Below are 24,519 nucleotides of genomic sequence, written 5' to 3'. Positions count from 1 at the left end.
ATCCAAGTCGTTGTAAAGAACTGTATTGACGAGAATGCCAGATACTTCGAAGGCTAGCTATTCCAACGGCTGGGTGTGGTCGAGGATGAGTTGAAACCCAATTATCAAGATTTCAGTCCTTGAGGCTTGTCTCGCTACACGATACGCTATTACTCGACATGATTAAAGTTTCACAGTCGGTGTAAATGTAGGTCTCTTGATCCATGGTAGGTGGTATGCGGCGATATGTTCGAAATTTCTTTAATCTGAAGCATACAGAGTAGACGGTAATAACGCCAGGCAGTCGATAAATACATATCAGGTAGGCTTGCAGGCCATTAATAAGTTCCACTGGGATCAGCCCAGGGCTGAGGTCATCTGATCTTTTCTTCGGGCCAAACTCTTCGATTTAGCAAGGATATGTAAGGGGGAAAAGCAACCTTGGTTGAAGTCACTGCGTATATAATACGGGGAACATTATGATAGAGAGATAATCTAGAACTTTGTATGAAATAAACTTGCAACGCTTGACATTAAAATTGTAACAATAGGAATGGGTTCTATATACAGTTCTGAATATCTTCTGGAATGCATCACATTGCGAAGGCCTGGTATGGGGCCATTGCGTATTTGTAGTGCAAGCACCAGTCCTTATTTTCTACTTTTAGATAGTTCATAGAAATAGCTCAAAGCTCTCCCTGTTTCCTCTGCGCAACGTAGTATGCCAGTCCGTACGTCGAAGTTTTGAAGGTAAGCGTCGTGTTGGTCGGGATATAGAGAATATCGCCCGGCAGAGCTTTCACAGCCTTGCCAGTAGAGTCGGAGATTTCAAATTCGCCTTCCAGTATGATTTTATGCTCATCGAAATTGTAGGTATAGGTCAGAGGCTGGCCTGCTTCTAGGCGGAATAGCCCTCCAGCGGTGGGTGCGGCGGAGTTATCTTTCTCGGATGAGAAAACATCGCCCAAATAACAATTATCATTGGAAATCAAAGGCGGTTTGAAGCCGGACTGGGCCTGCGAGAGGTGCTGGAAGGTCCGTGGAGCAGCCATGATGGTGAATTCGTAAGGGAGGAAGGCAATTTGAGAATCAGAAACAATTGTATGGGGAATGGGACTGTCTAATCAAGGGTAACATGCAGGGGCATCGATCTACATGTATGATATGTGTGGAATGGCAACATTGAATCTTTCTTGTTTCTTTGACGAGTACTCAACCTCAGAATTTCTTCACGATAGCACTTCCACAACATCGTGGCCAGCAATCCTTCCCAAAAAGGCAATTCTTGCCTAGAGATAACCTTTACTGCGGGGTTTCGGGAGATGCGGAGAGAGTTTCGGCGGACCGACAACATCTTGCCCCTCAGATAGATCTGTGCGTTCAACCTGGAACTAAAATTTCCTCATCGGTAAAAAACAGGCGAGATAATGAAATCCATCAATTGTGACTCAAATCAACAACTATGGCTTATCTCGTGGTCCACACGACAGTCTACACATATATTCTCAAGCACTCTTCTGGTGACCACTTGTCGCAAACGGTTTCACAAATAGAAGAAATCGTCCGCTAGTCCTCATTCACGTGCCAAAAATGCTAGCAGATCTGCCAAAAATAGCATCACAGTATTCTGTGATACCGACTGCCAAGTTCTTTGGCTTTGCCTTTATCTTAGCATCTCTGATTGGAATCACCGGTATCAGGGTAAGAATCCTTGTGGCCCACGGCAGTGGACTCTTTGCAATTGGTGTTTTGACATCAATATTCCGCCCACTTTGAACAGATTGCTAATACCACAGAGCTTGTAGGCATGGAAAATCATCAGAAGAAGGAAAGCCAGAAATCAACTTCCTCCAATTGAACCGTTGTACGGCTTTGATTGGAGAACACAAGAACCCCAAGAACTTCGCCCTTTCAAGCCAATCTATAACATGAGCATGGGTAGGTGTTCGTCAAGTATATTAGCTTGGTATCATTTTTGGTGGTAATCAATTAACTTTGTGATACACTAGGGATTCAAAACGAGCTCCTGTCCAATCTTATTACTGTGGACAAGCAATACCTCGATCGGACCACGATTCGACGTCATATTATATCCAAGTACAAGAATACAGTCTATGGCTACCGGCCTGGTGGTGAAGCCGCTGTATATGAGCTATATTCTTATGTGCTCACTCACCATCTCCCGAGCCGATTCCCAAATTCCTTCAAAGTCCACTCAGGAAAATTTGAGAATCTTCTAACGAAACAAGTGTTCCCGGCCGAGCCACCAAAGGATCCGGAAATTTGCCTGCAGATTCTAGGCGAAACGATAGAAGAGGACATTTTCCTTCTCAAGGAGACAGACTCCACACACCTGTGTCTGGCCTTCGTTTGTTGTTTCCCTACTGGTTTCGATCCTTCAACGAAACTTGGCGCAGATCTAGCAGCTATTCATGGGCCGGTACCCCATTACGATAAGATTGGTCCAAGCATGGAGAGATATTTCCGCAAAATCAAACCTGGGCAGGTTGTCAGACGCATGAATGTAAGTCCATGATGATAGGTTATGATGATAGTCGGGTGAAAATCGAATATGCTGACGCGATACAGTGGAACGTTCAAACTGGCGGGGACCTGATCAATGTCGCGGGCAACCACATTAAAGAAGGCGACGTCTTTATTCAGGACGAGGATGTCAATTGCCTAGATGTAAGTGCATTGCTCCGAAGTTCTACTCCAGCTGAATGCCATCTATCGAGTATTCTTGTATCGCTAAGCGTTCCTATATTCTGACGAGTTTCTAGGCAAATCTGCGAGTAGAGCTGCAATCTCTCACGCGGCTTCCTGAAACGGGGTTCCTCTTATTCTGTTTCAAGACTTACTTATACCCCCTTGAAAGCCTGAAAAAGGATGGCTCTGGAAAGGACTTAGCAGATGCTATTGAAGGATTACAGACAGGTAATGCTCCGGGGATGCATAAATATAAGAGTGCGATCCGATGGGGTAAGAGTGTGGTGGAATATCTGCGCTCCTAATTGCTCGATTCTTGTTGATAAACTAGCTTCTGAATCTTGAAGCCTTTCTACAGTAGCATATTTCTGAGGTTATTTCTAGTAATGAACTGCGACTTCTGGCGAAGATGTCTTCATCTCAACAATCCGATTCATGACCCGAATAAATATGTTTCTTGATGTAAAATAGGCCCAAGATCCTACCCTCACGGAAAAGAGACGGAAGACTTCGTTCGCGAGGTAAGTATGCCATATGTTTTAGTAATTCGCAAACTACTAAAAGAAAAGCTTCAATCATCGTCTCTAATTTCGATGTCATATGTCAGAGATACATCAAGCCGTAAAGACTTAGCTACTGTGTTAAATTTCCTCAACCTTTATCCCTACACTTCTTTTTTGAAGTCGTTGAAGTTCTGTCATTTACTAACTTGAGACAGATGTATTTCTAATATTCTGAATCATGAATGGTGAAATATATAGCGGCGCCAACATACGGCCAAGAATATCTCACCGAGAAAGAATATACACTAGTCACTCTCTCCCAAAACAGGTGGACCTACGTAGACTGAATGGAGTGAGCAAACCGCAACTCGAAAATTCCAGAACGACGTACCTTTTCTCGCGTGGATAATATACCACACAAAAGCCATCGCAGTGAGCCCTATGAAAACGACCGACGCGTAGTTCATGGACACCGGTGTAACTGGTAAGACAGACGGCAGGCTAAATAGGACAAGCTGAAATGCTATCCATGTAAGGGAAATAATATTCAGCGTTGAACCGAGAGCTCGACCACAATGCCACTGCGCCTTCTCCACCTCAGTTCGCCGATCTTGGAACAATGAAAGGCTAATCGGGATTGCATATGTGACAGCGAGCGCAATGACCCCAACAGAAACGAACGCAGTAAAGGCACTCGTGCTGCCCAGGTTGATCAACCCCAGCAACATTTGCACAACTGTCACTAGACCTAGTGCCCAAATTGGAACGTGGAAGCGCTCGTCAACATGGGAAAATAGCCGCGATAAGGGAATAGCCTTGTCCCTCGCGAGAGCCCAGGTTGTGCGAGATGCCGCATTGGTGATACTAATTGAGCAGAAAAAACCAATCAAAATGATCAGGGAGACTAGCCCAACTGCACCCTCACGGGTCCCAGTAACGCGGTGAAATATGTATGGTATAGGTTGGCCGCTCGGTGCATTGAGGATATCGGTCAAACTTGGGAGAGTGAAGCATAGAGGCATCACATAGAAAAGGCCGGTGATGCCACCAACTGGTACACACAGTGCCATAGCTCGTGGTACTTTAGTGGCAGGGGAGAGCACCTCCTCTGACATCGATGTGATCATTCCTATCGCACAGAATATGAAGGCCGGGGGCAGTAGGCCGATGAAGAATGAGAACTTCCCCCAACCCGACAGTGAGCTGTCATAGTAGCCTAGTGCAGTAGCTGCATCATGCCTTCCAGCCTTAGCTGGAACACAAATAACAATCATGATCACAATCATCGTCATTATAGTCCAACCGGCACATATAGTGTCCACCATGGGTAGAAATCGGTTGCCGAAACCACAAATCACAAAGGCCAAAATGCAAATCGCGTAGAAGACAAGAAGCAGCTGCCAGTCATTGGCTTCCCAATTCGAGAAGATTGACACTGTAGCAACTAGCAGTCCCGCGAATGCGAAGTTCACTGAAAGTGTCACAGTCCAATTTCCAATCAGCCAGATCCATGCTGTGACAAAGGACACAAGCTTGGAATGTTTGCCAGATAGTTGAAAAGACCAGTAGTATGGACCAGCAGAGGTTGGGTATCGAGAAGCAAGCTCAGCGAGTGACATAGCCACACACTGATCTAGAAGGCAGACCAAAATCCAGCCGACGAATATTGAGAGCTGACCTCCACCGTAGATTACTTGTATAAAGGTCGTGCTTTCTCCAAAGGGAACCGCGGCGATGGCCAGCGACTGGAAAAGAAGGGTAAACATTGAGCGATTACGGCGAAGCTCCGAGGTATACCCCATAGAACCAAGGGCTTGATCGGGGTCATCTTGATTATCACCCTGCTCGGCTTTTGAGAGGGATTTGTCATAAGTATGGTCAATGTCAGTCATATTGAGTTAAAAGGTATGGTAGGTCTGGAATCAGTATATCCCGGAGTGATCTGGAGGTGGGTCAGCAAGATATATCCATCGTGTTCTACATCAATGAATCAAGATCAGTCTCTAGCCACATGATACCAAGTTCCATGTATCTAACACGCGGAAATTATCTTCCTCGGAGGAGGAATGAGGGTTAGAAGCGCGATGAATTGCGGGGAAGCTCGGTTTATCTTTCATCTTCCCCGCCAACAGCGCGGTCAGAGATAAGATAAACGCATTCATATCCAATCGTACCCTGCAGAAGGATGAATTGGCCATGACGGATGATGGTGGATTATTGTAGTCTCCATAGTTGAAGAGTTGAACAATGCTTGATTGAGTTAGCGTGCGGGGCGGGGGCAAATGTTTAAGTTGGAGTCCTCTTAACCTTGCCCGATTAGGCAATTTTAGCCTTTTACCGTATCAAATTGCCTCTTGGAGTTTTGCTCCGCACTTTCGCACATCTCTCTGACACTTCATGTTCTGGGCACTCCGTCGACAACACATTTGTGACTGCCTTTCTTGAACCGCTGCTCCAGCATAGTGCGACATTCAATCCAACCTCAAAGTGGCTGATGAGCTCATCTGCGACGGGACAGAGACCAGGGGTTCAACGACGATCTCGAGGCGGCTGCGCTGCGTGCAAGGCGAAGAAAGTATGGGCTCATATAGATAGCCACTACATGCGAGCATTATGCTGACGTCATTTAGTTGAAATGCGACGAACGACGACCAGAATGTCATATGTGCCTCAGGAAAGGGCACCCTTGCCCGGGGTACCAGCGATCGCTAAGATGGTCGACAAAGCATGAGCGTCGGTTCGAAGACAGCAGCATATTTCTTCCGAGTACCCCACCTCATCGTTCTGGGGTAGATGTAACATCGAATACTGCCGCAGGAGATGATGCGAATGAACCGAACACGGTCACCGTTGAGGGTGTGGCTCAACCAGTGGAGGGTCTTGCTGGGGAGTTATCTGCTGCAACATGTTGGTTCCCTTGGGGGGACGCGGATGCTCCCTGTGACATCCGTAACTTTGAAAGCCGAAATAGCGGCCCGGCTTTTCTTGCGACGCTTGAATCACCCTTCTCTCCAGTCTTCACGACCGCGGAAGCCCCGGATCGCCTCGATCTGGATGGATTCTCGGTGCCTGCAGCATCAACCGCCTTTTCTCGAACTACTGGTCTGGGTTTTCTAGACGCAGAAAATGCCCTCGACAGAGAAAATCATAGCAATAAACTCCCGGCTCTTGTTTCACAAGGGAGCAGCATCTCCCAAATCACCGACCTCCCCTCCTTCCTCATCACCACTTGGTTCAATCATATCTGCCCTATGTGGTCAGCCTTTGATTCAGATGCGAATATGAATCGCAAGATTGTGCTCGAATGCTGGTCAAGCAATGAGGCCATTTTTTATTCTTTGCAGAGCATGGCGGCCGCGTACATGATTGACAGTCTTCCGCATCTGGCCTCAATGGCCAAACTCTCGACAAGGAGAGCAGTACAAACTATCAAGGTGGATCTCGCGGTTAGTCTAGCCTCACAGGATATTGATCGAATTCCCGTCGGACTAGCACTATCCTTGATCTGTTTGGGAACCTCCCTGTGCTGGACCGACTCCAAAGAGATCGGGTCTGCGTTCCTTCGCCAAACAAAGAAACTTCTCCAGCACCTAAACCTCTTTTCTGTTTCGTTGCAGGTACAAGAGCGAGAGCGCCTCTCATTTCTTAATCACAGTTGCTTCTACTGGGATATGCTATGCCGAACGGTTAGCGGTGATGAGGAAATCGGTCCAAGTTGGCAGCTTTACCAGGATCCTGGGGATTGGACCACCCAGTCGATACCCCATCCATGGACTGGTATATCCGCCATAACTCAACGCTTTTTCGCCTCGGCCATCTCGATATGCCGCAAATTCCATGCGAGAGAAAAGCGCCCACACAAAATCTCAGGGTCCTCCCTCCGAGGGTCATTGCAAGACATTGAGGATGCGTCAAGTCTAGAACAGCAGATTCGTATATTCCAGGGCTCAAGCCAGTCCGATCAATTGAATACCGGAGATATCTGCACGCCTGGCTCTCACTTAGTGTCTGTCGCGGAGGCTTATCGCCTCGCGGCTCTCTTGCAACTTTACGAGACGTTTGATGACCTGGCGACCCCGAAGGATCTTCATCCCGTCGTTTCGGGAAAGCAAGGAGGGGCATCTGACTGCAGACGCCTTTCCACGACTTTCAATTTGCTACAAATACTAGAAGGCATACCTTCAAATTCGGGTTCACGCTCCATACAGCCTATTCTTTACATCACAGCCAGTATCGGTTTGCGGTTTCGTAACACATCCAACACGACTATAATCGAATCAGATCCTTTTAAAGAAACATCTCTGGCGGATATGATCGGCCTCGAAAGTTCCCCATCATCGTCCTCGATGGCTGACTGGTTATCTACTGGCTCTGACACCACGTTGAGCACCGATGTCAGAATAAGCAAAGCTCGTCATTTTGTAATGACGCGGTTTAGTGCACTTGAACAAAGCTTGCCCTCGCGACCGATCAAAATTGCAAAGGCCTTGGTTAGTGAAATATGGGCGTCTTATGACAGCTTCCCGAATGAGACACACTGGCTAGATGTGATGCAGCGAACAGGTCTATATACCATATTTGGCTAGCAAGACCATCACTCGTGCAATAGTTCGCTGCTTTCGTCTTTTGAGGGCCGCTTTATATAGTTTAGGTGAATTTCCGTTCATTTCAAGATCGCCATAAGTCCCGGTCCCTCACTTCCTTGCTGCTTTTCTCCCAACTTTGATGAGCTAGTTTCTTTTTCAGTGCCCTCAGGTCATTCCAACTTTAGTTTTCTCATTTCTTAGTCATGGATGCCCTCATGAACGGACTCCGTGCTCTAATTTCCCTGCCCCACACAAAAACGATAATGGGAACGATGGAAAATGCCGACGCAATGCAAGCCAATGTTGTGCTAGCCCATTGATTCCCCAGGCTGGAATACATCTTCATGGTAGCCAATGGGAGCGTACCTGCGAATGTATTCTCGCCCATGGCAATGATGGCAATGACACTCCCAGCATACTTGCTATATGCGTCAACGGCATAGTCCGATATCCCAGTAACAACGACAATGCTTCCAGCTCCCACCATGGCGAGGCCGATTGCCAGACAGATCCACGGCAGAAAGGAGAAGGATGTCCGAGCATATACGAACATACCCCCCGAAATGCCTACCATGCCGCCAACAAGTGCCATGTATAGCCGAGCTTCTGGAATTGGCGCCCCAGGCACTTCGGTGTTCCTTGAGGCAGAAGCGAAATAAAACCTGGCTGATAGCAGCGTTCCTGCCCAACCGATCAATTCTCCAACAACAATTGCTGCTTGAACGTATCCTGCTTGAACGTATCCTGCTTGAACGTATCCTGCTTGAACGTATCCTGCTTGACATGGCGTCCATCCATATAAGCCGATAAACACTTGTTCAACGGACTGCGTAAAGAGGTAAAGTAGGCCAATAGTAAATGCAGACCAGGCTGTGAAGATGAATGCCACTGGCTCTCTCACAAGTAATGAAAGAGGTCGAGTCGCGCTTTGCATAATGATAGATGCGAACGTTGTCTGATTGCGGGCTTTGTCGATCTCATGCTGTGTATAGGCATTCTTTCCCTGCAGTCGAAGAGATTTTGCACGCTCTTGTAGGATCGTAGATCCACGGCATTCCCGAAACATAACGATATAGATAGGTAGTAAGGCTCCAAACCATATCAGCTGTAGATAACCTATCCACCTCCAAGATAGAAACTGGAAGATCGAATCTCCGACAACAGGGCCCATACTGCGCCCTGATAGGTATGAAACAATATACAAGCTCACTGGAATAGTTCGTGCGCGTTCCGTCTCCCAAATATTCCCAACCAATGCCACACACGTATTAGCCACAATGGCAGAAAAGCCGCCTGCAAAGAATCTCGTCACGATGAGAGTAGCAAAATTCTGCGCAATTGCTTGGGGTATGACGAAGCAAAAGAATGCAATGTAGGAGCCTATGAAAGCCCAACGTACGCCAAAACCCTCCATCAAGGGCAATATAAAGAGCGCGAAAAGTCCACCGCCAATTGTCCAGGATGTGACTGGCCAGTATGTGTTCGGGAAGGAGGCGTCAGAGATGTTGAAGTGTTGACTGACAGCATCGTGTGCGACGGTCATAATGGTACCATTCATCATTGTCAGGAAGGTTATCAGAGCGGACATGAAGGTCAAAGTCCATTTCCGTCGGATGGGCCAGTTGTATGGGTTTGAAGGGTCATTGGGATCATTCCAGGAAACAAGGAGGATTTCGGTAGTTCGAATGTCATCTTCAAGTCGTGTTAGCATCTGCGCAACCGTGTTCAGAAGCCCAACAATATCACCTTTGTCACTGCCCTTATTATCGAAAGGATTCCTACGACTCGCGGGTAGTGACCCCATACTGAATGTTTGCAAGGCTAACAAGCTTTTATGTGTGCCTGGTTAGGCAATTGACAGATATCCCGACGTTGAAGCAGTAGCGCAGCTCAGAGAGGAAAAGAAAGTTTGAAACACATATTACAAAGCTTGTCGGAAATTATGCGAGCAGAAATCTTCAGTGGGCCTCATAAATTTGAAGCGTGGAAAACTCTTCTCATTTTTCTGTCCTGAATCAGCTCATAGACTTATTATTGCCTGTTCGGGCCTAGTTTGTGTTGTACCTGAGGTCTACACCGTGGGTGCGTAGGGCCTATATGACTAGCTACAGTATAACTTCACCGATACTTGCTTGTCGTCAATCGATACTATCATAATGTTGAAGTTTTAGATTGAGGCATTCACGTAGCATGTTATTGTTAAGAATCGAATAGTCAGATAGAAATGCCTGACCCAAGACCCTTTGCAAACGACCTCATCGACGCCATATCAGACTAGACCTCGAACAAAAACCCTTCGATATTGCGTCTTTGTATTAAAGTTGGTTATTTAGACTGGTAGAACTTACTCTGCATGTATAGGAAAACGGTGGTTTTATAAGACATCCTCATTACTAGGCGTTGGTTTGGAACGTATTCCGAGGATCGTCTTTGACCACGGCAAACGGCTGGAGCTTCACAATCCATTTTCGCTTAAAGAGTTTTTAATACATACATGTTTCTAGGGTTGTTCAAAAGTGCCTGGTATATTTCCTGCCATGAAAGCGACCACGATGCAGGTATCACCTAGCAACCCGGGAGCAGTTTCGACAGTTTGCCACCTAGAGTGAATGTTTTGGGTCTCACTATTCTATGTAGTTTTGCATCTCCTTTTCCCTGTTCTCTATCATGATACGTATAGTGTACTTTATGATACCCAGACGATAGCTTCATTATACACGGAAATCAGGTCTCTGCTCAATCAGGCTCAGCAAAGGCAGGAATAGTTCTTTCCCCGTGTGGTTTGGCACAGAGCTCAGCTGTAATTGCCCTTCAGCTCGAAGCTCGTCCCACGAAGCCCACTCCCATGCCGTGCACTTCTCAGGTTCCATGATCTTGATACTCAGTCAGCTTGGCAAAGACAGAGGACTTGAAAAGTGGCATGGAGTGCAGCTTCACTTACCTGCGGCTGATCGGAATCATTGCTGACAACAGCACCCATGAAGATAGTAACGTAGTGTTTGCCTTCGGCTTCAAAGACGCTGTTCGTGGCAGTTAGAAACTGGATATCGCGAATTTGGATGCCTGTTTCTTCAAGAATTTCGCGTTCTGCGCAGGTCTCGAAGGACTCGCCGAACTCGAGATGTCCACCTGGTAAGGCCCAAGTATCTAAAAATAATGCAACAAGTTAGGGACTTGGTGAATCGCTTTTATTCGTACTTTATATCGATGTCCGATGCAGGGAAACTGCGTGGCTGGGAACAACAATCGAGTGGTGGGTTGACTCACTTGCGCCATGGCTGCCCTTTCGCTTTCCAAGGACAAACTTGCCCTCGGAGTTCATAACAAATACGCCAACGCCGATTCTGGGTTCATTTGCAGAAGTCATGGTGATCCTGTCTCGTGTTAAGTACGTCTGTCTTTGATCGACGATGACGAGTTTTGATCTGCAAGGGACGTGTGAAGTGGGGCACAGCGAGCAAGCGGGGTACCACGGCGGGATCAAAGGATAAGAAAGAAGAATACAGGAAAGTAGAAACAGGTTATGAAGCTACATGTTTAAATAATTAACGACTGATTTTATGTTACAGAGTAGTGGCTGTGCATGAGGCAGCAGCAAGGCCTCAAAGGTCTGACTCCAACCACTCAAGGCTGAATCACGGAATGGGTACTATCTCAGCCACGAGACGCCCGTCTCAGCCTTCATCCCTAAGGCATATTTACAAAAAAGAGCTGGCTAGGCGTCACCCGAACTACAATAATTTATGATTGAAAATCTATCTTCAATAAGAACATTAAATTGTCCATTGTTCTATAACAAAGCTATACAAATCAGACTGTGGAAAGACCGCTATGAAGTATGAATCCTATGAGGATAACCACACCAGGTTCTCGCTTATATCATAATCGAATAAAGAGAGATTCCGTGATATTCCAGAGTCAAGTTTACCTGACATGTTCTTCTTTATGCTGTTGAAAGACAAGAATGCCCAGAAGACCCGGTCGCTCGCTGTGCTGCATCGGTCGCTAGCCGGAAACGATATCCATGAAAGGGAAGCATCAATAATCATTAAGACACAGAAGCGCCTGAAACCGTGTTGATCCGTGTCTCACTGACATATAAGAAAAGATAACTGGAAGAAGAGTGGAGATAACCAACCCAAAAAGATCCCTTTCCTTCATATACTTTTGACTTCTTTACTCCGCCCCATAAGTCCATTCAAACATGATAATCGCAATCGCAGCCACCTACGGTCAACAGTCAAAATGGAAATTCCACCAGCAAACGTGATCAACAAACTCACCAAGGAAGAATCAACACCAGTCACAATCACCAAATCCATAGCAGGTCGAAGACTCTTTCGCCGTGACTTGGGCAGCAGAGCTAACGTATCGTTATGGTGAATACTCTCATAAACCCCACCAATCCTCCTATCTCCATCGACAATATCATATCGGGCCATAATATCACCACACGGTGATATAAGCAGGGTCATATCCTTATCACTATCGCTCTTCGTATCATTCGCAGCCATATTGCGAAACGAGAACTTCATACTCTTATTATTGTTCCCCCATCGCGGCTCTCCCTCAGCGATCTTGATATCACCACCTCCCGGCATAGTGATGTACCAGGAATACGGTCTACCAAGCGCGGTCTTCGTATGGAGTTCGAACAAGGGTAAGCCCGAGGCATCGTGAAACTCGCGACAGACGCGATCGCCATATTTGCGACCGGACACCGTGTAGACGAGCTCTTCTTCTTCTTCCTCCGTAGTGATTATATATGCCGCGACGGACTGGGCATTCCCATTTGGCTTGAGCACGAGAGTTGTCTTGGCAGGAACTATGGATTCTGTTCGAAGGGCGACCTGGCGCTCGGGTGGTCGCATCGATTTGCGAGGCTTTGGTTTGAAGCCCTTTGAATGAAGCGACATTCGCGCTTCAGAGTATGAAGTGTAGGACATGATGACGTAGGTAGGTATTAGAAATTCCTACGAAACCGTATCCCTCGATCGGACTGTATAGATGGTTTTATGAGCTATTATATGAGGATGGACGTTAAATGCCGCATGGGTTGAGGTTGAGTAGGATGTGAGGTATTTCTATGGTTGCGCCCCATGACTACATCGTTGGTTCCGGGGGCTGTTTTGATTCGTGCCCTCCTCCGTCCAGATCGGAGCGAGAAACAAGTTTCAAATAGATCGCTCGGGCGCATCCCTTGTCTGGGCAGTGCTTATCTGTCTTTCACAGTCGGAGTATTACTGAACCTATGCGGTGAACCGAAAGTATAGTGGTAAGTGGAGAAAGCCTTGTACATTGCCAAGAATAGCCTCAACCTGGGATGATCTTTACTGTTTATTTAGTATCAAAACATCGAGTACTAACGATCATCAACTAGGTCACTTTTTGAATAAGTTGGATTTATTCTACAACTTGAATCGTCTTCTCTGTATAGAGATACGCCTTTCTAGCTCCTCTGATCTAGATGATCCACCTCTTTAATATTGTGCCAGCATGTAGCCGATTTCGGGTATTGCGTCGAGGAAAACGGGCGGCTCGACGGGCCGATGACTAATGCGCCATTTTCAGCCCTGCAACCCATCGCGACTCTTCATTCCTCGGAGCTACCAAACTTACACATCTATCATCTAAAATGGCGGCTAAATTCGCAGTCAAGTCCTTAGACCACCTGGTTCTCACAGTGCGATCCATTCCAGAGACGGTAGCCTTCTATACTACCCATCTGGGTATGCGGCACGAAGTCTTTAGTTCACCCGCCAACCCCGCTGTCCAAAGGTTAATATTATTCTGACTATAAACAAAGACGGACCGAAACTAACTTCATTAGAAATGCTCTCATTTTTGGAAGTCAAAAGATTAACCTCCATCAGTCGGGGAAAGAGTTTGAGCCCAAGGCCCAGAATGTTAAGCCTGGAAGTGCAGACTTGTGCTTTTTGACGGATGAGAATGTCGAAAAGGTTCTGCAAGCTTTCCAGGATGCTAAGATTGAGGTAATTACATTATACATGGCTCATCGTACTCTTCATGCTAACTAATCTTTGCAGGTCTTAGAGGGTGCCAAGATTGTAGACAGGACTGGGGCTGTGGGCAAAATCCGCAGCGTTTATGTGAGGGATCCCGATGGCAATCTAATCGAGTACGTGATTCCCCTTTTCCCATTTTTTCCATTGCTAGACTAAATCCAATAACAGGATTTCCAACTATGCTTGAGTTTCCTCAGGTCATACTGCTGATTTAAAGACAAACTTGATTAAGCCTCGACCATAGACGCACCGATGAACGCTTCCATGAAATGAATGAACAATAGTTGCGACAGACGCATACATCAAGCCTCCTCAATCGAATCTCCTGTGCCTTTATCGTAGTCCTTTTCTCTGACACAATAAACAAGCTATGTTTCTCATTTAGGAAACCCGTCCTCATCGACAGGATACAAAGGAGTAAACCGATAAGTAACACCACCCTGCGAGACGACCCCAGTATTCTTGTCGACTTTGATACCCGTATCCACATGCTCCAAAAAGCCAACATATGGAGGCTCAACTGCGTCCAGTATCATCTTCTTCAAAGGGACGTCCTGAACAAGTTTGGTCATGATAATAAGAAGCTCCAGCCAGCCAATGAGGAGTCGATAATCCCGACTCACTGAGCAGTTATACCCGCGCCGTGTAATGACTTGATGAACACCCTCAGCTTTCATAGCGAGGACATCATTAATAAACGGCTTGATATCGTCAGTCACGGCATATCCAGTGCGTATGTTGAGCATGTATTGCGCTACTTCGACGAGAATCCAGAGTCGGGGCTGGAAAGTCGGATATCGCCATTCGAATCCACACTCCCGCATGAGAACGGGAGTTCGTGTAAGCATTCTGTTGAAGTACTCCTTTTCGGCTGGAGTGCTTGCGTTTTGAGGGAGACATGTCCAGTCAATCCAGACGTATGTCCATGATTGGGTAGAGAGGTCCTGGCGGGCGAGTGCAAAGTCTTCGCCTCGTGGATCGGGTGCTTCTCGGGTACGCCAGAGGTGGCTCACGTAGAAGCAATCTTTCTTATTAACAAAGCCATCGTCCATGGGTATCAGGATGTATTCTTCAAGGCGGTTGATATCAAACTTCATAAAGCGAGTCTCTTTCATGAATGAGTCTCGACGTTGGAAGAACCAGAACATTATCCTGGATCGGAAGAGATCGTCGACTGAGTTTAAACGTCTCAAGGTCGCGGAGAGTCTGAGAACAGAGCCTTTGACCTCTGTATCTGTAGCATATGCTAGAGAATTCCAGGCGGTGATGCTCCGTTCTACCAGGCTCTTGAAAGAGGATGTTTTGACCAAAGGTCCTTTGTTCGTAGCCTGAATATCGAGGCTTTTGTTGCCGCTTGGATTCGCCGTTTTCTGTCCAGTGGCTGGTTCATTCCGTGCCACTATTGTAGTTATACCCCTGCTACCGCAGTCTGTGCAAAAGGGCGTTGTGATTATTTTGTCGCATGGGCCACAGATGGTCTTCGGAACCGATGCCTCTACCTTTTGACCGCACATCGGGCAGAAGGGTGTTGTAACTGTTGTGCTGCACTTAGCACAGATAGAGGAGCCGGGGAAGCTCTGAAACTTTTTGTCAATGACGCTTTAACAGAACCCCCAAATTTACCAAATCAAAAATAAGAATTCCAGGTTCCATCGCCGCGAGTTTGTTTGGCAATGTATACCCGCGAGCCAAAAGGAGTGTCAGCTTACTTGGCTTTGATTGTTCGGCCTGTTCAAGAAAGACATTTCGTCGGATAGTCAAAAACTGATTTTGAACCTGGAGGGAACTTGATGAGATCAGAAGTCGCCTGGCCCTCGAGAGTGAGGGGCTCTGTTTTTATGGACGGATGGGGCTGAGAACTGCTCGTATTCTGCCGCGTCTTGCGTGGCCTTTCACTGAACAAGGCTAGTCGTGCTTAACAGGGCTGGTGGTTATCATGTATGCGGGGTAGATATTGGCTGTGCATTAGAAGGTAAATGCAGCTAGGCAAATCAAGAGGCACACGCTAGGTTCAGACTAGGTGAACTACAGTACTATAATGTGGCCAGGAGCCAATGGCCTTGCTAGCCAAGAGCGTCCTTGATAATAGCCTGCTTCCATGACGCGGAGCGTTTCGTTGGGGAATTCTTGAATATATTTTATTTTATCCAGGAAGGGTCCGTTCTTTGTTGCATCACCGTCTGGTTATCATATTTACTGTGACGACGACTAGCTGTGGGCTGACATCTGACAAAAGAATTAGATACTCCAACGTGATATACAAAAGTTGTGGCTATTATGGTCACGATCAATATGGTCAGAATTATGAGTACTCAGCATAGAGAGGATTGCCATCAAGCATACACGAGTAAATTTTTAAATTATTTGCGCTGGATCAGAAAGATAAACCAATAAAAAATCCATATGCGTTCATCAACCAAGGGTTAACACCAACTTCCAGTTCCAAAGGCCAACCCTCCGCGCCAGTAAACGTAATGTCCCTAGTGTGCTGCAGTTGCTGCTTTCAAAGTGGCGGACGGCTGCCGGGTCGAGTTATGAAGCTTGTATGGAGCTCGGCCAGGTAGTGGTGTGGAGGGTGGGGTGGGTGGGATGTAGGGGTCCGATCCCCCTGCGGGTAAATTTTTTTATATTTCGGTAAAATACTTTATTTATATCATTGTAATCAGCTAAACTATAGGAATCTGCTGGTTCTATTTTTGAAGCTTTCCAGATAGGTTGGTGGTTGTGGGGGGTGTTATGTGTTAGGTGTGGAATCAAGAATGGAACTCTTGAGCATCGAGGTCTGAACATGGAGCATTGTTGGAGCATCGATAACAGTTTGTATGGTAGAGCGAGGTCGAGGGTTCCATTCATGGAGATAGCATGTTATTTGCTTTACATCTTTTGCAGTTGTCGCTTTCTTTTGAATGGCCCCTGGATGACCCTTAGATCGATATCTGTGTTTGAGTCTACTTATACTTCCCGCCGAGGACAAGCGCCCTCGGGTCCGGTAACTAGTCCCCGCCCGAGAACTCCGAAGCCAAGCGGCAGCACAAACGGGAAGGAATTGGCGAGCAGCCGACCGATAAAATTAACTCGCACAAAAGTAATAACGAATGGATGAAAGATCAAATTGAATTTGACGGCGTGGTAGTTTACATATCAATCTGTATTCTTCATCCAGTAGTTCCCGTCAATCTAGAACTATACATTCGCTTGGCAACCATGGCTCCCTCGTATTCCCATGTGTCATGTCCCTCCAGACTAACTTTGCGGAACTCACATTCATGGATTCAACCTTTGTCATTTTTAACCACTCTCTATATAAATCTTGATCTCAGCCCACCCCCTGTATATCCTACACCCAGATCCTCCACCAGCAATGGAAACAGCACGTCTAAAGCTCGAGCCAATCGATCTCGCCCACCTAGAGGGCTTCCACCGTATCTGGTCAGACCCCGATACGACGCAATGGAGGTGAGTCACGACACCCACTCCTCCAACGACGTCCAATTCCTGACGCACTTCCAGCTCGCGAGGCGTCAGCAAGACTATGGAAGAAACCAAGGGCAGAATAACCGGAATTGTCCCTGACAAAGCCCGCCCCGGCATCGACAACTACGGCGTCTTCATTCGCGCCCCTACCAACTCAGACGAATCCCACGTCATCGGCATCGTAGGCGTCCACAAAGACGATCCCGTCCCTGAACTGGGATACCTTTTCCACCCCTCCGCTTGGGGAAAGGGATACGCGACAGAGGCAGTATCTACTTTCGTCCAGCACTATTTCACTCTCAGGCCAGAGGCGCCTTATATCGAGGCCAAGATTGATGCGAAGAATCTGCCTTCGATACGGGTGCTGCAGAAGTGCGGGTTTGATGAGATCGAGACGTTGGTTGGTGGGGCGGAATCGCCGTGGATGGATCCTCCTATTCGGGACTTGGTTGTGTTTCGGGCGATGAGGAAATAGAGCAGATGAATTATATCAAGGAATATACAGTATCAAATCGCAAAGGCTGAATACTAGGGGAAACTGATTAATATTAAGATGACTGCTTGTATGTGGGTATAGCCGTATATCCATTATCCCTACATCGTCTAGCTAATAAACAGAACCGCTCTCTGACGATAAACCCCCTACAGAGCAAGAGCAAGACCCAAAATACCAGCGGCCCCAACGATGCTCATAGCAACACCGCCAGTGGCGACGGGAGCACCACCAGTAGAAGTAGCAGAAGCATGAGCAGACGAAGCAGAAGCAGAAGCAGCCTTGGAGCTAGCAGCGGCCGAACCCGAGGAAACAGCACTGGTCACAGCAGCGCTGGAAGAATCAGCCGAGCCAGTAGCAGTCGCAACGCTGGCCGCAGTACTGGTGGCAGCGGCGGTATCGGTAGCGGAGGCCTCGATAAGGAGGTTGGCAAAACCACCGCCGGATGCAGTGGCAGCCCAGGCCTTGACGCTGCTAGGCAGGTTGTTGTACCAAGCGGGGAGGGTACCGGCCTCGATCTCGGAGATGATGGAGGAACGGGAGGTTGGGTCCAAAATCTCACTGTACCAGGAAGCCGGGATGGCGGTCTCGATGACGGTTAGGATGGAGTTAGGGATCGAGATGTCAGAGTCGTCGGACGAGGACGAGGAGGTGCCGGTGGCCTGGGGGGCAGCCAGGGCCGTGGCGGAGAAGAGGAGGGCGGCAAGAATCTTGAACTGCATTTTGGAGGTTGGGATATAAAACGAGTGGTCGGACTCGAGATAAGTGTCCAAATTGGATAAAAAAGAGTGACTGTTTAACGAAGGACTGAGCTTGAAGAACTAAGGAAAGAGAGAAAAACAGAAAGCTCGTCCGGGGTTCCAGGGTCCAAGGCTTATGTAGAAACTGGGCCACCGGCCAGAACCCTAGTTGAGCCTCGTTTTGCCTCCATGGGCGTCCATTCAGGGTCTATTGATTCATCTTTCCCAGTCAACGGGAAGTCTTGGTGAACTGGTTGGCCAGGAAAACCATTTCCTGCAATCTAGACGTCTCTTTCAGGATATTGTGGCCGAAGAGAAGACACTGAAAAGGGCTAAAAATACGGCTATAACCGTTAGCTCCGGGTCTAGGCCAATGGGAGAGGTTCTCGCCTCGATTTGCCCTCTATTTGCACCAAAGCCTTATCCTGTTGGAGATTAGAAGTCAGCAGCCACACGCCTGGGTTTAGACCCAGTTTTAACCAATCCCGGGTGCCACAGAAGTCGGAGAATCGGTATTTCCCCCTTTTTCCTGCTGCATGGCGCAACTTGTGCCGGGTTCGGGTAAGATGCGAGTCCGATAAGCTCTATTCTTGGCTCTGCGTGCCAAGATTTTGTACCACATGGGTGCAGACCCTGGAATTCTTGCAGTCCCTCTTGGCAGGGCGATATATGATATTTAGTTCATGTCCTCATTTTTAGCACCGAGGACGGGACTTCTGATATCACAAAAGAACCGATCGACAAGTTCAAAGGATCCTACCCTGAAGAGTCTCTTTGGTATGTCAGCGATTGGTTAGCGCCCGCAGATATTCTCCGACTGTAAAGTACGGAGTCGTCAAGGACAATGCAGGTATACACCAGCCTGTCGATCAAATTTGGTCATTTTCAATTGTAGAGGAGGATCGACTGGATTATTAAAGTATAGACATGAAATGTTAGTTGATCCTCCATTCCGTCATCCGATCGGTGGTGTTTGTCAATGCTGATTAAATGGAAAGAAACTTTCGGATTAATCAGCGTATACTGCCGTAATTCCGCATTTAATATGCTGCCCACCACGAATCCCGGAATTAAGTCTACTTCGAGTCTCCGCTATACTTCCTGCTACTCTAGACCATCACTTGGATATTTCAAACCCTTCGTCATCAATTACTCCCTCCTTAGCCAAGCACGCCCGGGCCTATTACCAGAAATAATCTGAAACTCGACAACGCTAACCAAAACCAACAACCACCTTGCATATAAAACCACTCTATCCCTTCATCCAACACCCATCTCAAAAAAAAAAAAAATACTCTACAATGGCCTCTCGCACACTTCGATCCGCTTCCAATCTCCACTCCATCTGCCGCACTTTCGGCTCCACCCCCTGCACCCGACGAGTAATTGGATCTGGCCCAACCCCGCCATCACAGATAAAAGGACAACTGCCCCTCCAACGACGATCCTTCACCTCGTCACTCCCCAATTCATTCTCCTCCTCCCCAGCAACAATGTCTACCACCGACGCCCTCGTCCAAGCGGCCCAGTCCCGCCGCACCATCTACAAGCTCGGCAAGAACAGCCCCGTCGCCGACTCCAAGATCGAAGAGCTCGTCAATGCCGCTATCTTGAACGTCCCCAGCTCCTTCAACACCCAGTCCACCCGTCTGGTTGTCCTGCTCCGTGAGGAGCACGATAACCTCTGGGATATCACCATTGAGACCTTCAAGGGTCTCGTCGCTACCGGTGCCGTCCCCGAGGAGGTCTTCCAGAAGCAAACTCTCCCCAAGCTGCAGGGTTTCAAGGCTGCCTACGGCACTGTATGTTCTTGTTTCGACCGAAACGACATCAATTGCAATTGGGAGCATATATACTAACCATCAACCTCCACGTATAGATCCTCTTCTACGAAGACCCCGCCCACATCAAGCCCTTCCAGGAGAAGTTCGCCACTTACAAGGCTCACTTCGAGCCCTGGGCTGAGCACTCCAACGCCATGCACCAGTACTTCCGTAAGAACCTCCCCCAACCTCAACATCAACATGCACAAACCCCAAGCTAACAATCACCCCCTTCACCAGTCTGGACCGGCCTCGAAACCCTCGGCTTCGGCGCAAACCTCCAACACTACAACCCCCTCATCGACGCCCCCGTCGCCCAAAAGTGGAACATTCCCACTGAATGGCGCCTGATCTCCCAGCTCGTCTTCGGTAGCCCCGAGGCCGCTGCCGGCGAGAAGGCCCAGAAGCCCATTGAGGAGCGTGTCAAGATCTTTGGCAAGCAGTAAGCGGGACTTCCCCCTTCTTTCTCCCATGCTCCTATCTTTTCCGAGCTCCGGTGGGCAATTCGGCCGGCGTTGTATCATGTTTTGATGAATTTCCTTTTGTTGATTTGATGCCATTTCTCTGCGTATAGACGTATATCCGGAATAGAGGCTAGAATTTAGATGTGAATGGATTTGGTTTATACATTCGCTGATGCGGTCTGGACTGTTGATGTGCCAATTGGCGATTTCGAGATCTTATAAAGAAAAAAAGTACTAGTTTCCTCTAGGGTGCATTGGCGTGATCGTCCAGGTATAGTACTAAGGCTAACCAGCAGCTGGACGGCCTGGGGGAAATGTATATTCACCACCCTCCCGGCTCATGGCTGGCATCAGCACGGCCCAGCTAGCCCAGAAGTTTCGGAAGGCATGCCAGGGAGTTAGAAGGAGATTCCTGAGTTCGCTGCCGAATTTTACCATGGATTGAATCTGTTGAGAAGCAAGAGGTGGAGTTGATGGACAAAATTAAGGTTATGACAGGTGACGTAAACTGAGAGGCGTGCGCCACCTGGTCCAGCTTAAGATGGTCCCGAGGAAAGAAAATCCCATTTCGCCTATAAGAATAGTTCAATATAAGAATGTACAATGCTCGCAATCCCTCAGTCCTAGTACTCGATCTTCATAATCCCAAGTAGAACCGCCACTTCGACACCACCCCATCTACACCGATCTATACCAAAACTCCTCCGGATGTCCCAAACACTCACCAACAGGAACAGCTAACCCCAAAAGTCAGCACTAACATTCCAACCCACAGAAAACAATCAAATCCCAAAAGCAATAAACTCACCCTTCAACCCCCTCCTCCCAACCTCCCCAATCATATCCTCCACCAACCTCATCGCCGTATTCTCCTGCGAATCATGCGCAAGCACAATACTCCCACCACCCTCCAACCCCTCCCTAAACAACTCAAAGCTGCGCCAACTCCTACTCGGATGATCATTCGTCTTGTCATCCGTCACGATACTCGCTCCGATAACGTGGTACCGTAAATCTCTCAGTGCGGAGAGCACCAGCTCGTTGACGTGCAGCCAGGGTGTGCGGGTGTATGTAGGTGTGAAGCCAAGGATGTGGTGGAAGGCGGATTCGAGGGTGAACATTTGGGTGAGGATGTCGTTGTAGGGGAGGGTTGTTAGGTTTAGGTGGTTCCATCTGTGGAATGGTGGATAAGGTTGTTATTGTTAGTCTGAGGATGAGGTATATTGGAAGGGCAAACGTACGAGTGAGAACCTATCTGATGTCCCTCCGCGAGTGTCCGCTTGACTATATGCGATAGCTCGTAGATATTGCCTTTCCAGTCACCGTTGAAGAAGAATGTTGCGTGGATGCTGGCGTTGGCGAGGATATCGAGGACTTGTTCTGTGTAGATGTAGGGTCCATCGTCGAAGGCAATTGCGATTGTGCTTGGGACGGTGCAGTGGTCAATGACTACCCCGTAAGGCAGCTGAGTTGTGTTGTCATTGTGGGTTGTTTGAATTGGCAAGTTTGGTGCTGAGATTAGGGATTGAGGGATCGCTGCTGCGGAGGATAGGGCTGCCGTGGAGAGAAGAGCGGCGAGTAGGAGATTGAGTTGATGCATGGTTGGTAGCAAGGAATGACTTGTGTAGGGATGAATAGAATGAGTGGGATGAAGTTCGCTGGTTGAATTGAGTAGAGGGTATCTGAGGCTTTAGGACTACGAGATAGAAGATCAGGCAAGTACGGCCTGGCCACTTCCTACCAGGAAAGACCATTCTGAGCTTGAGAAAGCATGAAATTAGAAGAAATTCTCATTGAAGATTAACAAGATTAACAATTCCACCCTCCGTTGCCAAAAGCGACAACCAGCCACCGGATCTGTCGACAAATAGTATCAAATATGAATACATCCTGGGGAGCACAAAGGTATCAAAAGGTAAGGCAGAGTAAGACAATTCCCCTCGCTTTTGTCGCCTTCTGTCCAAACGAGCGGGAAAAAGAAGGTGAACGTTTCCCCAGATCCCCGTCTCCATCTCATATCCTATCGCCTCTCACTCGGGCCCAACCATGTAGGCTCAATTCCTCGATCATATCAAGTTTAACCCTTACGGGAGTACTTCTTCATCGACTTGCGCTGGCCCTTCTGGCTCTCACGGTCAAGGTACTTGCGCTGCTCCTCGGCAGTCATGCCACGGAGCAGACGCTCACGCTCCTCCTTCTTGAGCTTCTCGGCCGCGAGCTTGCGCTCCTCGGCCTTCTCCTCCTCATCGGCACGGCGGAGCTTCTTGATCTCCTCATCGCGGACGTTGCGAATCTTGCGCATCACCTCACCGCGCCAGTGGGCGACGGAGACGAGCTTATCGGCGAAGCGAAGGAACTGGTTGAACAGGGGAAGGGTCGAGGAGTAGCCGGACGAGAGGTTGACGGAGAGCTGGATGCGCTTCTTGGGGACGGTCTCGTCGATCCTGATTGAAATTCTTGTTAGCGGATGGACTACGGATATCATTGGCTGATAAGAGGCTCACTTGGTAGGCTTGTCAATAGGCTGGTCAGTTATAATCAAGAACTCAAAGTCATTGCCAGCCTGCTCAATAGCCTGGATCAGCTCCGGGGTAAGCAGAGTATCAGTGATCTCAGCGCTCTCGCTCATCACGGTAACCCAGGATGGGAGCTTGGGGTGATCCTTGGAGAAAGTAATGGAGGCATCATAGCGGTCAGTGCGGAACTTTTGCATGTGGCTCTTGTGCACAACGGCCCAGATGAAGCCATCATAAGTGGAGTTGGCAACCTTGACAGACGAAGTATCCTTGGCGAGGACGGGGACCAGATCCTTCTCCTTGCCATCGAAAGCGTACATCAGAGCCTCGTACCTCTCAGCGGGAGTCTCCCAGCTCTCGAAGAAGAAGCTAAAGACATACTCCATGATGTAGGTAATAGGGTTGTAGCGCTTAGGCATGGTGAGAGCGACATCCAGGAAAGCCACGTTCTGACGACCAGTCGCATAAGCGGCGAACTCGTGCGCCGACTTCTCCTTCAACAGCTTCTCCGGGTTGGTCAGCTCGACGGTGACCTCCTCGGGGCCCGAGCGGGAGATACCATCGAAGCCGACGACGGCAAACTCCTTCTGCAAGGCCGGGATATGAGCCTTGGCCCAGTCGCGCGCCTTGCGGCGGTTCTTGCGCGTGCCCCAGAGATGGAACAGGACGACCACCAGGATGAAAGGCATGATCATCGCCTCCTGCATGAAGTCGCTAGGCGAGGTGCGCTCCCAGATCCGATACCATTTTGTGTATGGGACGGTACCCTGCGTGCTGAAGGCGGGGATAGTGGTCGTATCGGCGACGAGCGATGCAGGAGACGGGTTCGGGGCCTCGACGAAGTCGGCGAAGTCTATGACAGGTGGTTAGTCTTGGGGGATTGCCATTGCAATTGAAGGGAGGGTCAATTGCGCCCAGAGAGACATACCATCTTCTGGGTTAGCAGCTCCCGAGGGCTGAGAGCCGAACACGTTCTTGAACACGCCCGCCATGGTTTGGGATAGAGGATGGTGGGTGGAAGGGAAAGGAGGTGGAAAGAAATGAAGTGCGGAGCTAAAGCTGGGCTGGCTGTTAGCGGCCCCACGAAATCTCCGGGGGGCAGTTTTAGGCGGTGCTGCTTACGAACTTACGATAAGACCCAGTGGTTGCCAAGGTTTGGGTCGACTGGCAGCTGTCAAGTCACCTACTCAAAAAGTACGTAGTAAA

General features: G+C 48.3%; 14 protein-coding genes across 14 annotated transcripts; 5 read left to right on the top strand and 9 right to left on the bottom strand.

Moving 5' to 3' along the window:
• Window positions 1-665: 665 nt before the first annotated feature.
• On the bottom strand, window positions 666-1,031 carry N7496_010205 (cupin domain-containing protein; the record flags this gene model as incomplete). Its single annotated transcript, XM_056703118.1, has 1 exon — window positions 666-1,031. One exon carries the CDS (start codon window positions 1,029-1,031, stop codon window positions 666-668), a length of 366 nt encoding a protein of 121 aa, XP_056552118.1.
• A 753-nt stretch (window positions 1,032-1,784) lies between these two features.
• N7496_010204 (heme-dependent oxidative N-demethylase family protein) lies at window positions 1,785-2,993 on the top strand (the record flags this gene model as incomplete). Its single annotated transcript, XM_056703117.1, has 4 exons — window positions 1,785-1,923; window positions 1,989-2,503; window positions 2,569-2,667; window positions 2,763-2,993. Coding segments are annotated over 4 exons (984 nt in total), but the record flags the coding sequence as incomplete, so codon positions are not given.
• A 503-nt stretch (window positions 2,994-3,496) lies between these two features.
• Window positions 3,497-5,083, bottom strand: N7496_010203 (amino acid/polyamine transporter I; the record flags this gene model as incomplete). Its single annotated transcript, XM_056703116.1, has 1 exon — window positions 3,497-5,083. One exon carries the CDS (start codon window positions 5,081-5,083, stop codon window positions 3,497-3,499), a length of 1,587 nt encoding a protein of 528 aa, XP_056552116.1.
• Window positions 5,084-5,854: 771 nt separating this feature from the next.
• Window positions 5,855-7,777, top strand: N7496_010202 (transcription factor domain-containing protein; the record flags this gene model as incomplete). The annotated part of the gene is made up of 1 exon (XM_056703115.1): window positions 5,855-7,777. The coding sequence occupies one exon, from the start codon at window positions 5,855-5,857 to the stop codon at window positions 7,775-7,777; it is 1,923 nt and encodes a 640-aa protein (XP_056552115.1).
• A 190-nt stretch (window positions 7,778-7,967) lies between these two features.
• On the bottom strand, window positions 7,968-9,581 carry N7496_010201 (uncharacterized protein; the record flags this gene model as incomplete). The annotated part of the gene is made up of 1 exon (XM_056703114.1): window positions 7,968-9,581. One exon carries the CDS (start codon window positions 9,579-9,581, stop codon window positions 7,968-7,970), a length of 1,614 nt encoding a protein of 537 aa, XP_056552114.1.
• Window positions 9,582-10,488: 907 nt separating this feature from the next.
• On the bottom strand, window positions 10,489-11,144 carry N7496_010200 (nucleotide triphosphate diphosphatase NUDT15; the record flags this gene model as incomplete). The annotated part of the gene is made up of 3 exons (XM_056703113.1): window positions 10,489-10,650; window positions 10,719-10,924; window positions 11,045-11,144. 3 exons carry the CDS (start codon window positions 11,142-11,144, stop codon window positions 10,489-10,491), a joined length of 468 nt encoding a protein of 155 aa, XP_056552113.1.
• An 809-nt stretch (window positions 11,145-11,953) lies between these two features.
• Window positions 11,954-12,723, bottom strand: N7496_010199 (uncharacterized protein; the record flags this gene model as incomplete). The annotated part of the gene is made up of 2 exons (XM_056703112.1): window positions 11,954-12,004; window positions 12,061-12,723. The coding sequence occupies 2 exons, from the start codon at window positions 12,721-12,723 to the stop codon at window positions 11,954-11,956; spliced, it is 714 nt and encodes a 237-aa protein (XP_056552112.1).
• A 689-nt stretch (window positions 12,724-13,412) lies between these two features.
• On the top strand, window positions 13,413-13,990 carry N7496_010198 (VOC family protein; the record flags this gene model as incomplete). The annotated part of the gene is made up of 4 exons (XM_056703111.1): window positions 13,413-13,555; window positions 13,608-13,770; window positions 13,825-13,916; window positions 13,972-13,990. The coding sequence occupies 4 exons, from the start codon at window positions 13,413-13,415 to the stop codon at window positions 13,988-13,990; spliced, it is 417 nt and encodes a 138-aa protein (XP_056552111.1).
• Window positions 13,991-14,180: 190 nt separating this feature from the next.
• N7496_010197 (uncharacterized protein) lies at window positions 14,181-15,317 on the bottom strand (the record flags this gene model as incomplete). The annotated part of the gene is made up of 1 exon (XM_056703110.1): window positions 14,181-15,317. The coding sequence occupies one exon, from the start codon at window positions 15,315-15,317 to the stop codon at window positions 14,181-14,183; it is 1,137 nt and encodes a 378-aa protein (XP_056552110.1).
• A 1,847-nt stretch (window positions 15,318-17,164) lies between these two features.
• Window positions 17,165-17,752, top strand: N7496_010196 (GNAT family N-acetyltransferase; the record flags this gene model as incomplete). The annotated part of the gene is made up of 2 exons (XM_056703109.1): window positions 17,165-17,259; window positions 17,314-17,752. The coding sequence occupies 2 exons, from the start codon at window positions 17,165-17,167 to the stop codon at window positions 17,750-17,752; spliced, it is 534 nt and encodes a 177-aa protein (XP_056552109.1).
• Window positions 17,753-17,919: 167 nt separating this feature from the next.
• Window positions 17,920-18,492, bottom strand: N7496_010195 (uncharacterized protein; the record flags this gene model as incomplete). Its single annotated transcript, XM_056703108.1, has 1 exon — window positions 17,920-18,492. The coding sequence occupies one exon, from the start codon at window positions 18,490-18,492 to the stop codon at window positions 17,920-17,922; it is 573 nt and encodes a 190-aa protein (XP_056552108.1).
• A 1,511-nt stretch (window positions 18,493-20,003) lies between these two features.
• Window positions 20,004-20,779, top strand: N7496_010194 (nitroreductase family protein; the record flags this gene model as incomplete). The annotated part of the gene is made up of 3 exons (XM_056703107.1): window positions 20,004-20,312; window positions 20,390-20,504; window positions 20,574-20,779. The coding sequence occupies 3 exons, from the start codon at window positions 20,004-20,006 to the stop codon at window positions 20,777-20,779; spliced, it is 630 nt and encodes a 209-aa protein (XP_056552107.1).
• Window positions 20,780-21,475: 696 nt separating this feature from the next.
• N7496_010193 (peptidoglycan-N-acetylglucosamine deacetylase) lies at window positions 21,476-22,397 on the bottom strand (the record flags this gene model as incomplete). Its single annotated transcript, XM_056703106.1, has 3 exons — window positions 21,476-21,534; window positions 21,606-21,970; window positions 22,039-22,397. 3 exons carry the CDS (start codon window positions 22,395-22,397, stop codon window positions 21,476-21,478), a joined length of 783 nt encoding a protein of 260 aa, XP_056552106.1.
• A 477-nt stretch (window positions 22,398-22,874) lies between these two features.
• Window positions 22,875-24,305, bottom strand: N7496_010192 (CCDC47 family protein; the record flags this gene model as incomplete). The annotated part of the gene is made up of 3 exons (XM_056703105.1): window positions 22,875-23,241; window positions 23,302-24,166; window positions 24,242-24,305. The coding sequence occupies 3 exons, from the start codon at window positions 24,303-24,305 to the stop codon at window positions 22,875-22,877; spliced, it is 1,296 nt and encodes a 431-aa protein (XP_056552105.1).
• Between the last annotated feature and the right edge of the window lie 214 nt (window positions 24,306-24,519).

Source organism: Penicillium cataractarum (genome assembly GCF_028827025.1).
Source record: "Penicillium cataractarum strain IBT 29864 chromosome Unknown utg000008l, whole genome shotgun sequence".
Taxonomy (NCBI): Eukaryota; Fungi; Ascomycota; class Eurotiomycetes; order Eurotiales; family Aspergillaceae; genus Penicillium; species Penicillium cataractarum.
This window is presented reverse-complemented; position numbering and strand designations above follow the sequence as displayed.